This window comes from Anabrus simplex, chromosome 11 (genome assembly GCF_040414725.1).
Source record: "Anabrus simplex isolate iqAnaSimp1 chromosome 11, ASM4041472v1, whole genome shotgun sequence".
Classification (NCBI taxonomy): domain Eukaryota; kingdom Metazoa; phylum Arthropoda; class Insecta; order Orthoptera; family Tettigoniidae; genus Anabrus; species Anabrus simplex.
The window spans coordinates 61,849,948-61,864,128 of NC_090275.1; the positions used below are offsets into that span (position 1 = coordinate 61,849,948).

General features: G+C 37.9%; 1 protein-coding gene across 1 annotated transcript in view; it reads right to left on the reverse strand.

Annotated features, from left to right (window-relative positions):
- The window catches only part of LOC136883573 (breast cancer metastasis-suppressor 1-like protein), a 44,095-nt gene that overhangs the window by 17,053 nt on the left and 12,861 nt on the right, over nucleotides 1–14,181 (reverse strand). The window contains exon 4 of the mRNA XM_067155965.2: nucleotides 12,117–12,324. Within this exon, the coding sequence (XP_067012066.1) occupies nucleotides 12,117–12,324 (208 nt within the window). The remainder of the gene's footprint in view (nucleotides 1–12,116; nucleotides 12,325–14,181) is intronic.

Below are 14,181 nucleotides of genomic sequence, written 5' to 3' on the forward strand. Positions count from 1 at the left end.
AATAATAATGTTATTTGTTTTACGTCCCACTAACTACTCTTTTACGGTTTTCAGAGACGCCGAGGTGCCGGAATTTAGTCCCGCAGGAGTTCTTTTACGTGCCAGTAAATCTACCGACACGAGGCTGACGTATGTGAGCACCTTCAAATACCACCGGACTGAGCCAGGACCGAACCTGCCAAGTTGGGGTCAGAAGGCCAGCGCCTTAACCGTCTGAGCCACTCAGCCCGGCAAACAAGGTTTTCTCACCAAGAAACTCCCCTAATAAAGATTCATAGATAGCATCTTCCTTCTGTGACTCCATTATATGGCAAGTCCATACTCCTGCAATTATTTCACTCATTTTCCATCATACACTTGATGTAGCACATCTTCAGTTTCAATATACTCTTCTTCAATGCTGAACTCACTCTCTATAATAGTTCTATCAAACATTTCTCCTATATTGAGTCCACTAAACATTGACAATTCTCCTCCCATCTTTCCTTTTTCCCTTGGTCAACTTTTGATTCTTTGTACAAAGTTATATAGAGTAACTGTGATCTAGCCTCTTTTATCCTTGGCTTTATTTACCTAGGTATCTTATCGTTTGTACCTTTCGTACGGTACATGTTATTCCAAGTCCAGGATTCTTCCATTAAGTCGCTGACTTACCCTTTGTGCAAATTCATTTTTCTTAGTGTGGAGTATAATAGCGTATGTCATTCTCTCCCGTGTATATGCTCTCTGTTTTCTGAGTTTGTTGAGTTCCTAAAAGTATATAGCACTTGAAGAACCTTATTTCTCGCTGTATAGCATTCTATACCAAATGAAGGTTTGCTTTTCCTTTTAGAGGGTAGCTTAACTGCATTAATTAGAAGACACACTTGAAGTATGCCTAATGCTTTATCAATCTGACTAGCCCTTATATGAATTATCACCCGTTCATGATCGAATGTAGGGTTGAAAGTCACAATGTTCAATGCTCTTGAGATTCATCTTTGCACTACATTCGGTTCCTGCTCGGTGATCCTTTGTGTACTTGAAAAACTACTTTTACTGGGAGAGGCTTTCTGATTATTGCCCAGGAATTTGTGGTTAGGAGAGAATGTGTCTGCACAGTTATCATGTCACCACAGTACAAAAACAGATCGATGATGCTGCTCCCGTTGTGTGCTATATAAGTGAGGTGATCTGTTTTCTTGACAACCTTGAAACATTCTATCAATTCCAGGACTTGGCACTTGTAATTTGGCTTATCTAATCGATAGCTAAAATCGCCTGCCATTACCGTCGGATTTGCAGGGTCTACATGCTTAAGGATATTCACAATACATTAAATCACTTCTGCAACTGTCATTTTAGGCCAAAGATTATAATCCTATAATTGTGATGTCCTGTAAATGGGTTGTAACTGCATTATTTAAGCATATTTTTCTCGCCTGTCCCAGGGATGGTTTATAGAAGCATGATACCCCACCAGAGGGTCTACCTTGTCAAGACGGTTCTGCTAAGGCATGTAATGCATAGTATCCAGAGATCTGCAGGGGCTCAAGTAGAAAGTTTTCAGAGAAGATTAAGATATGTTGGTTAAAGCATGAGTGATCTGGTATCATCTTCAGTACTGATCATACAAACGAATGGTGTACTACAAAGTGACCCCCTGAGCCCCATAATATTTGACATGATCACACATTACAAGTTGTCCATTTCATGACCGTATCGATGTTTAATCAAGAAGTAAGTATAAATAACCACCTAATCGATACTTTATTAATGCCTCAGGCAAAATTGAATAAAATTAAAACTTACAGGACATGTTTCGACCACTTAGTGGTCCTCTTCAGCTGTATAAATAAAGAACTGAAAAGAAAAACATTGACAATAAGCACAAATAAAAGTTCTTTGGAGACTCCTTTGATAAAAATGGAGGTCATCAGAATAGGTCATCTTGCCTCTCGTTCTTGTTTGGAAAAGATGTTTATTCTGCGCTGTCTAGAGGGTCTGTCTTTGAGCGCGACCTGGTGAAGTAACGATGTGATACAGTTTGACAGTTCATGGAAAGCTCTGGAGAGAAGGGAAGTAGAGTTTTATCGTCATCTAAAATAACATGTGAGGGAGGAGGGAGATTGGACTGTGCTTCTGCGATGTCGTGTTTGATTATATCTCTTGTTCGTCTAGTCTGTTTCATGTCTACCCATTCTAAGTATTTGCTAATATTCTCATATAAGATGTTTTTATGCTCGTTGTTTTCGTTGAGATTCTCTTCACCGTTTTCCAATTTATCAAGAACGATGTGGATGTTTTCCAGGTTGTTCATAAGATTACCTTTATTAATCATACAGATAATTTGAAGGTCCTGTTTTATATTGGTGAATTTGTGGTTGGACCCTTTCATATGGGATCCCATGGCAGAGAATCTTTTGTATCTTTCAGCATTGACGTGTTCTTGATATCTAATTGGGAAGTTCCTTCCAGATTGTCCCACGTAAGTTTTTTTACATTGAGCACAAGTCAGCTTATAAATACCCGATTCCTGGAATTCGTCATCTTTAAGTTTATTAGCTTTATTATGACTAAAGAATCTATGTTTCGTGTTGTTGTTTGTAGGGAAGGCTACCTTGGTATTGTGTTTCTTGAATAAGTTGGTGATTTCGTAAATCTTCGGGTTATTAAAGGTGAATTTTACGTATCCTTTTTCTTTTTCTGAATGCTGTTTAAATTTAATTTGTTGTTGGTATTTGCATTTAGTGATGATTTTATTGATGAATTTCAAACTGAAACCATTATGTAGAGCCTGTTGGCGAATGAAAGGAAGTTCCTTTTTTTTGTCTGTTTCTGTTAGCGGAATTTCAAAGGCTCTGTTGACGAAACTATAATAAGCTGGTTTCTTTTGCGAGATGGGATGTAAAGAATCACTTTTGATTGTAGTCGGGGTAAAAGTGGGTTTCCTGTATATTTTAAATTGGAAATGGTTGTCTTTACGAATTGTTTGGATATCCAGAAAATTGAGTATGCCTTTCTCTTCTTCTTCAGCTGTAAATTTTATGTTTGGGTCTAAATTATTCAATTACTTCACCAGGTCGCGCTCAAAGACAGACCCTCTAGACAGCGCAGAATAAACATCTTTTCCAAACAAGAACGAGAGGCAAGATGACCTATTCTGATGACCTCCATTTTTATCAAAGGAGTCTCCAAAGAACTTTTATTTGTGCTTATTGTCAATGTTTTTCTTTTCAGTTCTTTATTTATACAGCTGAAGAGGACCACTAAGTGGTCGAAACATGTCCTGTAAGTTTTAATTTTATTCAATTTTGCCTGAGGAATTAATAAAGTATCAATTAGGTAGTTATTTATACTTACTTCATGATCACACATGACGTAATACAAAAGGTAGTTACTGGAGACGTGAATAAGTACTTACATGCAGATGATATGGTTACACTGAGCTCATTACAGGAAGCACTTAATAGACTAGTGGACTGGTCTCAAAAGAATGACATGCATATAAACCAGAGTAAGACGAAGGTCATGAAGTTCTGGAAAGGAGGAAAACTGTCATCAATGGATACATTTACCTGTGGAAACCAAACAATTGAAATAGTCAAATCTTTCAAATATTTAGTGGTGACTCTCACAAGTCACTGGATTCACTTTCACAAGGCACAATGAAGATACTGTAGAAGAGTGACTCAGATAAAGGCTGGAATAGAGATTAGCAATCTCAAATCCCTTTCACTAGGAACAGCAATGTCATTATTCAAGCTGAAAGTTGCACCAGTAGCATTGTATGATACTGAAGTAACATGGTCATACATTTCATACACAAAACTGGAAACTTTACACAGAACTAAGGTCAGATACATAAAAAGAGCACTCTGCACTTCAAAGTTTTCACCGAATTGACTTGTATGCCAGCTAGCAGGAGTATCCTCCTTCATAGAAGATCTGAAGACAACATATAATCTGATACTAACCCCAGTTACCAAAACGTTCCTAAATGAATGACTCCAAAAACCTGCAGAAATACACCCAGAATTATTTAATACTCCTGCCATAAACAATGATGAATGGAAAGCAGCCAATTTTGAGCCACGTCACTTCTACACGGGAGGAGCAATTCACGGTTTTCATCACCGTATTTGTAATAAGAAAGGTTTTCATCAGGCATCCAGCGACTGTGTTTGTAAAATCTGCGGCTCACAATGTTCACTGCACCATCTGTTCAACTGCACACAAAGAACACTACCCTTTTCTCATTATGCAAAAGATGAAACCTTGTACTGACAGTCAATTTCTACATTTTTATAATCATATGTACACATTGTGTTTATTATTAAGCCCAGTGATTTACCATTTACTCTAAAAATAGATAACTTACTTGTTGACGTAGTGGAAACTCAAATATTACATAAGTTTATGCAACTATTTTCTGACATCTATATGAGGAGACCATGACTTGATAAGGTCCCTCTGTGAAACATTCCAAATTTTATTTATTTCTATTACTGGAAATACAATAAGTGAACAGCTCAAGATTCTGTTTCCTGTAAATATGAGCACTGTCAATGTTTCATGGAACTGAATTTCTGTCTAAATTTTGTATGGAGTTTCCTTAGAGCAAGCAATTTTTCATTTACCAGTTCCTTACAAGATGATAATGATTGTTGTTTAAACGGGTCTAACATCGAAGGTCATCGGCCCCTCCTTAGAAGAAGAAATGGGATGCTAATTGATTCATGTTTTATAAAGAGCTGCTGTGGGTAATGGTAATTTTCAATCACACCTACATTATGTCCATTTTCCTCTTGGAGTTGGTACTTGTGTGGAATTTGTCCAGTTTTATGAGCGGATGCCCTTCCTGATGACAACCCAGATGTAATCACTATTGCATGTTTCTATGTTGGATAGTAGCAAGGTCTGTTCAGAAAAATTGACCATACACAGTTCAAATCTCCAGCCCAGCCGGAAATCAAACCCAGGGCGTTCTGAACTGAAGGCCACATTGCTGACCATTCAGCCAAGGAGCCAGACTACATTATACCCACTGATCTTTGTGATCTTTACCCTTCATCAAGGAGGAAAGCAGAAGAATTCTGTCACAGTTACTTGCTTGTGCTTCCGTTCTTTAAATGAATTTACTTCTACAGGTCCATTAATTCGTTGCCTAATCATAGCACAGCAACTGCCTTACTCAAAGTGACTGAGGACGTCACACAAGCAATGAACGAAAGACGAGTGACAATACTCACACTCTCCGACTTCAGCAGTGCTTTTGACATGATAAACATCCAGATATTGTTGAAAAAACTCGAATCGTTTTTGGTAATGTTGCTTTAAAATTTTCCACCACATACCTTAGAAATCGTGTTATAGCATAAGATACTGCTTCACAGTGGCGACGCTGGGTTCTTGGTCCTCTTTTGTTTGTCCTCTATATTAATGACATTTCCTTTAAAATAAAGTATAGTATAATAGATATCACCTCTGTGCTGACAACCTCCAAATTTACTGCCACATTAATATACCATATAATCTTGAATACCACCTGTACTGTTTTTTCAAAAATATCACTTCCAAAATTGGGTGCGGGTCTTATTTAACATTTTGGGAAATTTATCTTTCCGAATGCGCGCAAATCGGGCATCACAGCCGGCGCAGCTTGGCTGCTCTCTCTGCTCTCAGTATATGCTACTTCCGCACTTGGGGCAGTCTCATGCACGTTTTCGCAGTATCAACATGAATTCCACACAGCGTTTCCGATCTTTTACTGAGAGTGAGAAACTGAAAATAGTTCAGGAAACGGAAATTATTGGAAATCGTGCTGCCGGTAGGAAATATGATATTGACAAGTCGTGTATTCGCTATTCGGGAAAGAAGAAAAATGTGCTATTAACATGTAGTGGTAATCGTAGAGCTTATCGTGGACTGAGTGTACAGTTTCCAGAAATTGGAAAAAAAAAAAAAAAACTTTATAAATATGTGACAGAAAGGCAGGAATTGGGATATGGTGTGTCAACCGAAATGTGTCAGTTAAAGGCATTAGAGATTGCAAAGGAACTTTCATCGAAAGGATTTAAGGCAAGCCGAGGATGGGTTTGTAATTTTTATAAAAGAAATGGGTTGAGCGTACGAAGGCGTACCTCAATTTCACAGCGTCTTCCTGGTGCCTACGATGAGAAGTTATTGTCGTTTCAGTGTCGCATAATTTGGTTGCGGAATGAAAATGCATATTTGCTTTCACAAATTGCCAATGCAGATCAGACATGCCAGTCTACTTTGAATTGCCAGTGGACAGGACTGTGAATGTTAAGGGTGCGATAAGTGTTACCTTAGAACAGGTGGTAATAAAAATCAACGGTGTACGGTAATGTGTATTCTCGCCGATGGAATCAAATTGCCACCGTACATTGTTCTCAAGCGAAAGTCGCTTCCTAAAAATCTACCCGCTGGTGTTATCGTCAGATTTCAGAGCTCCGGCTGGATGGACAGTTCACTTGTGGAAGACTGGGTAAAGTGTGTCTGGCAATGTCGCCCTGGTGCATTACTGGGACAAAAGAGCTTGCTTGTTCTTGACAGTTACCGTGGCTACACAACAGACACTGTGAAGAAACATATCAAGGATGGGAAAACCGACCTAGCAGTCATTCCGGGCGGGATGACGTCTATGCTACAGTCGCTGGATGTCTGCGCGAACCGTCCATTTTAAGCAGCAATGAAACATCTCTATACAGAATGGATGGTGGCTGATAATCACACACTAACGCCAACTGGTCGCATTCAACGCCCGGAAGATCAGCTGAACGCTACTTCCGCGCTTGGCGTCAGTCTCATGCACGTTCTTGGAGTATCAACATGAATTCCAAATGATTTTGATGGCATGGAATCGTATCCCTGGAGACCTCATACGGAAGAGCTTCAGGAAATGTAGCATTTCTAATGCTATGGATGGCAGCGATGACGACATTTTGTGGGAAGGTGATGGTGATGAAAGTTCCGAAGTTGGTACTGATTATGATGAAGATGGTTGAACTCGTTCGATATCGTTCTGGAAATGTTTGTTTACTTTTATTTGTATTTTCTAATTATTTGATGTGTGTTAGTAAAAATTGTAAATAATTTTTACTTCACTTTTTTTTAAAATTTTGTTCTTTCAAAAATAAGGGTGTGGGTCTTATTCGGTGGCGGGCGGTATTCAAGATTATACAGTAAATGATGCATCAAACGCAATAAGATATATTAACTCCCGACACCAGTGAAATTCTCTCCTCCTAAACCCCCAAAAAACTCAATCAATCATAATCGATTCTCAGAAATTATTAAACGTTGTGTATACAAATTATGCTACTCCTCCGGTGACATTAAATGCAACCGTGATCCCGTTCAGTAAGGAACCTAGGTATGACCCTGACTGAAACTCTTGATTGGTCTGCACACGTAAGAAATACAGGTATAAAGATGTACGCGATGCTACACCCTCTGAAATGACTGAAGGATATTCTGCCACATGACATAAAGATAAAACGTCTTCAAACTTTGATACTACCAATACTTGACTACTGCGACATTGTCCTCGTTGATGCGACCCTTGAACAAACTATGAAACTTCACTGAGCCTTGAACTCTGGTCTTCGATTTGCTTTTAACTTGAGTTATGATGCTCACATAACCGCTAGCTACACAGCTCTTTCCTGGCTGAAACCCGAGAGGCGACAGAAGTTCCACATACTTATGCTGATATATCGAACTCTGAAGGAAAATCTACCCAAACAATTTCTTCAAAATTCCATTCCATAATTGTAACACGAGATCCGGCACTTCCCTCGCTATTCCCGTCAACCACTCTTCAATGTATAATAGATCCTTCATTGTGGCTGGGTCATAACTTTGGAATTAACTTCCAGCTGCTGTCAGGAACTCTAACTCAATATCAAAATTTAAGACTGCATGTAGAGATTAGCTGTTGAATACCGTTGATTGTTTCGTGTGACTGATCATGTATGATAGGTTGTGTGTTTGTGATAGGTAGGCTAGTAACTTCGCCATTTTACTGTACAGCTGAAGAACACTGTTGTTTCTTTCAATTAATATTAGGTTATTATTATAATGCAAATGTACATAATATTTATCTTTTAACTCATGTACACAGATCACTTTTTATGGCCACACTTATATTTCCATTACTTTATTACGTATTGTGTTCTCTTTATGCACTGCTTATATTTTTCAGTTTGCATCTTACTTTTTCATTATGACTTTCTCTCTTTCTTTTTACCTTTATGCTCCAGATTTATTTTATTCTATTTTATTTGTTAAACTTTGTTTTCTTTCTTCATTATATGTTCTCCAAATCTTTTTAGCTTAGTCATTTTTGATTTTTTAATAGAATAGTATATTCCTTTTATATATGTATTTTCTGTAATTTACATAGTTATGTGTAACCTCCTCTAGTCAACTCTTGTTCTTTTATGACCCCGACGGTATGAGGTGTAGAGGCCTAGGGAGTCTTTCATTTTCATGCCCTACGTGGACCTTGTCTTTCTTTGACTGCTACCTTCGTTTTTCGAAGTGCCAGACCCTTCCAATTTTCCCCTCTGATTAGTGTTAACAGAGGATGGTTGCCCAGTTATACGTCCTCTAAAAAAAAAAAAAATCACCAATAATCACCACCACTACCATCACTACATTCAACAAAGTAACAGAAAATAACGCTGAACATTGTTAAGACATTCAAAATCTCCAGCTCCAGAGTTGAACGGTACAAGAAGTGGCCTTCAGTTCGGAGGGTCTTACATTTGATTCCTAGTTTTTAGCCGCATCTGGTTAATTTCTCCGGCTCCCAGACTGGGCATTTGTGTTTGTCTTAACCTTGAGCAGTTGAATAAGTTTGGATGGTTACACAAAGGTAATTGTATTTATTTATCTAGAAAGTATATTCTTATCACTAAAAACTTTCTATTCTAATTTCAAAACTAATATGATTAAATGGTATGAAATAGTATAAGAATATGGCAAGAAATTAAGTATAAAGAAGAGTGAGATGATGCTTACGACTAGGAAGAAGGTTAGACCAACAAAAGGAATAGCGAATGGTGGGAAACATCTGAGAAAGGTGGAGAGCTTCAGATAACTAGGAACCTTAGTACAGTAAAATGGAAGAAACTATAAGAAAATAATTAATTTAATGTTATTTATTTTACGTCCCACTAACTTCTCTGACGGTTTTCAGATGCCAACGTGCTGGAATTTTGTCCTGCATGAGGTTTTTATACGTGCTAGTAAATCTACCGACATGAGGCTGATGTAGATAAGCACCTTCAAATACCACTGGACTGAGCTGGAATCAAACCTGCCAACTTGAGCTCAGAAGGCTGGTGCTCTACTGCCTGAGCTATACTCAACCTGGCATTATTAGGAAATAAGTGAGCAGTGGAGACAAACAGAAACATTTCTCAAAACATTAGCTTAGTATGGAGTAAAAATGTCCCCCAACCCAATACTGACATACGCTTCAGAAACTTTGTAATGAGGGGAAGGGGTAAAAGCAGGATCGAAGCCATTGAGATGAAATTTTTGAGAAGTAGAATAGGAGTAACACAAATGGATAAGATGAGAAAGTTACAGAACTAGGGCAACAGGAACCACTGTATGACAGCATAGGAAGAAGTAGTTAAGATATTCAAAATATCTATGGAGGAAAGTGATCTCTATATGAGTATTTTTTCTTTTTGGTTGATGCAATAAATATGGGATCATTTACAGACAACATGAACAATATTACATGTCAGTATCAAAGTTATGCTGTTTCCTTCACCTGAGCCATATTAAAGTTTGAAAATTGTGGGCTATGTTTATAGAAATATTTTGCAAATTTCAATTTTAGAAAAATGCTACTTCCGAGTAACATGATAATTCTATTCACAGCTTACCAAAGTCCATTTCTTCCTTTAATAGTTCGTGAACTAAGCTTGAAAAATTGATTGCTCAGAGAAGATATACGAAGGTGGATCAAATATAAACTGGAATTTGAATGAACCGCTGCTGTTAATTTAATTCTGAGGCAGGGCTTTGCCAGGATGTTGGTAGGGGTGTCTGAAGAAGGGGTTTGCACACGCGAAAGATGGTGGAAAGCTGGGCTGTTTCAGTATGCCAAGAGTGAGCACGAGGTGCACACGTCTCTTGCGCAATACATCATCATAAAATTTCTCGCAAAAAGGGCACCAAACCTTCCGAAATTTTGAGACGGCTCCCCGCACAGTTTGGGGAAGAAACACACTTGCAGATCCAAGTGTATGAGTGGGCTAAAAAATTTGTGGCAGGAAGAGAAGCTGTGGAAAATCCACCTCACTTTAACGCAGGAAAAACTGGAGGAAATTCACTGGACACCTCTGGAACACCCTCAGTCCAGATTTATCGCCCTGTGACCACTATTTTTTTTTTTGGACCTCTCAAACAAGACCTAGAACAGAGGTTCGATGATGATGCAAGTGAAGAAGAGTTTGTGCGCAACTGGCTCTGCACACGTCCCGCTTCTTTCTATTAGGACGGCATCAAAAACTTACCAACCTGATGGAGAAAATGTGTTTCAAAGGCAGGACACCATGTAGAGAAGTGATCCCTATATGTGTATTTTTTTTTTTATGATGTGAGTTTAGGAGCAAGTTTTTGTTAAGTCTAGCATTTTTCCTGAATCACAAGACTGGGAATGAGAATGAAAGAGTTATATTACCCCACAGAAATATATCGAGCTGGATAAGGGAAAAGCACAGATTCCGTAAGAGCTATAGAACCCAGGCAAGAACATCAGGGACAATACACACAGTCGACCTATTTTTCTAAACTTGTAATCAACCACGTGGTACAGAGTCATAATTTTATTTGTGCCTGCCTGCAGCTGCACCATGGTCTCAAGCATGCACCACTTACTGCTGTGGGTTGATAATGCTGCCAGGTATGGACTTGAGAAACCAAGTGAAACTTCTCCTCCGCGGTTCCATGCTGTTAAGGCATGTAGTTTTGTTGTTTTGCGTGGATGAAATTTCAGTAATTTGTCACTCTCTGTGCTGACCCATAGTTGACTCCTGTTTGCTGTGCCAACTTAGAGAAAGAGAGAATTAAGAGGCATATGTTCTAATCGACCATGGATATCATCAAGTTTGTCCTCTGTTAAAACATGACACCTTCAACTTATTTTTTTCCTGTAGTTTTGAATTTGTTCACCATTTTACAAACTGCAAGCCTGTTATGCAGATCAGTGTCAGGAAAGTGGTCCCAAAATGTTCTACAACACAGAGTAGCTACACAGATGCTTTTCCACGATTGTACTTGCCTGACTTTGCATTCTGAGCTTGTAGCTATTCATTAGTGGGTGAACGAGCTGTCTGTGCCCGTGGGACTGTGGTGCCTAAAAGTAGGCCCTTTTAACTGATGGTAATATATTAACCACCTTAACTGCCAGCATGAGATTTTGACTGTTGAATAGTAAGAAAGAAAGAAAGAAAGAATTCTTTGAAAATATATCATGTTTCGGTTATTACTTTCTTGGTATTTTCTCGTCCAGAACACTTGGCCATCTGTAGCATCATTGCATGCAAGGCTCTACTTCAACGGCCTTAAAGGTTCAGACAGGACAGCGCTGACATTCTGACCAAAGTATGTGGATTTGCTTTCAGCTCAGTACTGCAATATTTGAAGATGCTCTAACACAACAGGCTAATGTCAGTAGATTTACCAATTTCTGGCCCCTGTCATCTCTGAAAAACGTAAAAGTACTTTAATGGAAAACTATTATTATTATTATTATTATTATGACTTATTCCATTCCAACATACGGAGATATAAAGTTGAAATATTTCTTTTTTCGGCTCTCATCTGTTAGGCATGTTTCACGTTCTTCCCTAGGTAACTTGCTCTTTCTCTGTATTTTGACCTCATCGAGCTTAATTTACTGTCTGCTTTCTACATTTTTAAGATGAACATAAGTACAAATACAGTTCATATTAACTTCTCAAATTTGAATTATAATTTCAAGGTGAAATCTGGATGCAGAAACAAATACACAAACATAATCATCTATTACAAACAATAATACTGTACAATCTCATTCTATGTAATGAAATGTATTAAATTAGTGTTACCTCGTAATTTTGTAATGATGCAAGCTCTTCAGCCTCAAATCGGTTCCTAATATTGGTGAGACGTAGATTTCTGAGGATTCCAGCCACTTCAACACGTATGTGCATGTTTTCTTCCAGCTCCTTCAAGGGTTGTAACCATTCCTGAGCGATACCAGCTTGAACCTCCTCTAACTTGGTCTCAACTTGTGTGATTCGTTCCCGGTACAGTCTCATAAGGAAAAACAAAGGCGTACTTATGAAATTTCATAGAAATCTCAGAGGGAGTTCTCATGAAATTTACAAGGAAGTTACAAGTTATTGTCAGTATTCTCAGGCTAGCCTCGTAAAATGAAATGAGACTCTTGAAAATTATCAAATTCAAGTACAGTACATTCATAATAATTTGTGATCGTAATTAATGCATGGATGTCTGTAGATTATTGAAAATTGCCAATTATCCACAATATTTTCTTTTACTTATTGCCTATTAAAGGTATTCTCATATGTTTTGATAAATGTATGCTATAAAAGAAGCATAGAATTATATTAAACTGTACTGACAATCTTTTCAAAAATCTAACAAATACAGCTACCACTCACAAGGAACGTTCGTGTACCGGGCAATGGCCGATCTTGTGTAAGTTTTGCACACATATTAATAGAGCCAAGAGTAACACTACGGCCAAAACATTTGTTTCAGAAATTAGCTAGTGCAACCTAGAGAAAGCGTCAAAAATTTGCATGTTTGAATTAGCATGCATCAAACACAAGGAACATTAACAATCCTGAGTACATTTTGCACACACACGTTAAATGAGCGAAGAGTAACAAAAACACTTGTTTCGGAAATTAGTTTCTGCGACCTACGGAAAGCGTTACAATTTGCATGTTTGAATTAGTGTGCTTGGCTACAGGACTGTGACGTATGCTGGGTTCACTCGTTGAGAGATCATGCCGCTAATTTCTGGGTTGATTGTGGGTCAATAAAGGTAACAGAATAAGATTGGTATGGGAGAAATAAAGGTATAAATATAAACGTTACTGGCTCATCAGTATAACCAAGGATGTTACATATGAAAGCAAATCACTCCATATAGTTTCTACAATAATGATGCACATGGGAGAAATGCAGATAAGTTATATACAAAAATTGAAAGCCAGAAAATAGCTGGAATTGATTCTGGGTATATGCTAAAGAGAATGAGTTGAGATATAGTACCATATCCGAAGTACTTATCTGATTACTGTTTGCATGAAGGAAGTACACCAAATGAATGGAGATATGCTGTAGCAGCCCAAGTGTACAAGATTAAAGTGGATAATTACATGTATTGCATGTAACGTCTGGGAAAACATTCTTTCTATTATGAGCCATGAAGCGGACTTACTGCGCCGATTGGAGGCAACTGCAAATTTGCATATTAAAAAAAAAAAGAAGACAGATTTACGACTTAGACAAGTTGCTTTGTATCGTGCTAGTGTTATTTGCATCAAGTGCTTTTTGTGAGAGAAGGTATAGTTTATTAATTTATTTTAATTTTTTAGCCAACATAGGACTACTTAGTCAGGTTCATGGAAGTTTTTCTTCTTTTTGTCAGCCCAACACTGTTTCATCTTTTCTGAATGTAATTTTTTTTTCTGCTTCTGGAATCACTCTTCCTATTCTCTGCTTGTTGATTTTTGTCTGTAGTCTAGTGTGTTTATCTTTCAATATTTTGAATGTATTGGTTTTGTATTTTAAATCTTCTATTGTAATATGCAACTCATAGGCCTTACAACAGAAGACACCACAAATAAGATAAAATTGAATACAAAACTCAAGAATACAAACCTCCGCTTTACCCTTACACAAAACAAACCAACAACACGCACATTTTCAACTGAGGAAAGGGCACGAAGATCGGAGCATCTGAAGAAGTACTGGGAGGACCACAAAGCCTGAACAATCCCTTCAAAGAGACCTTAACGACGGACTGACTAAATTGATCCTATGTGGTCATAAAAGAAGAAGAAGAATATGCAACTCTCTGTGATCCATCTAATATTATTCTTACTCTTACTCTTCCATAATTTTTATATTATTTTT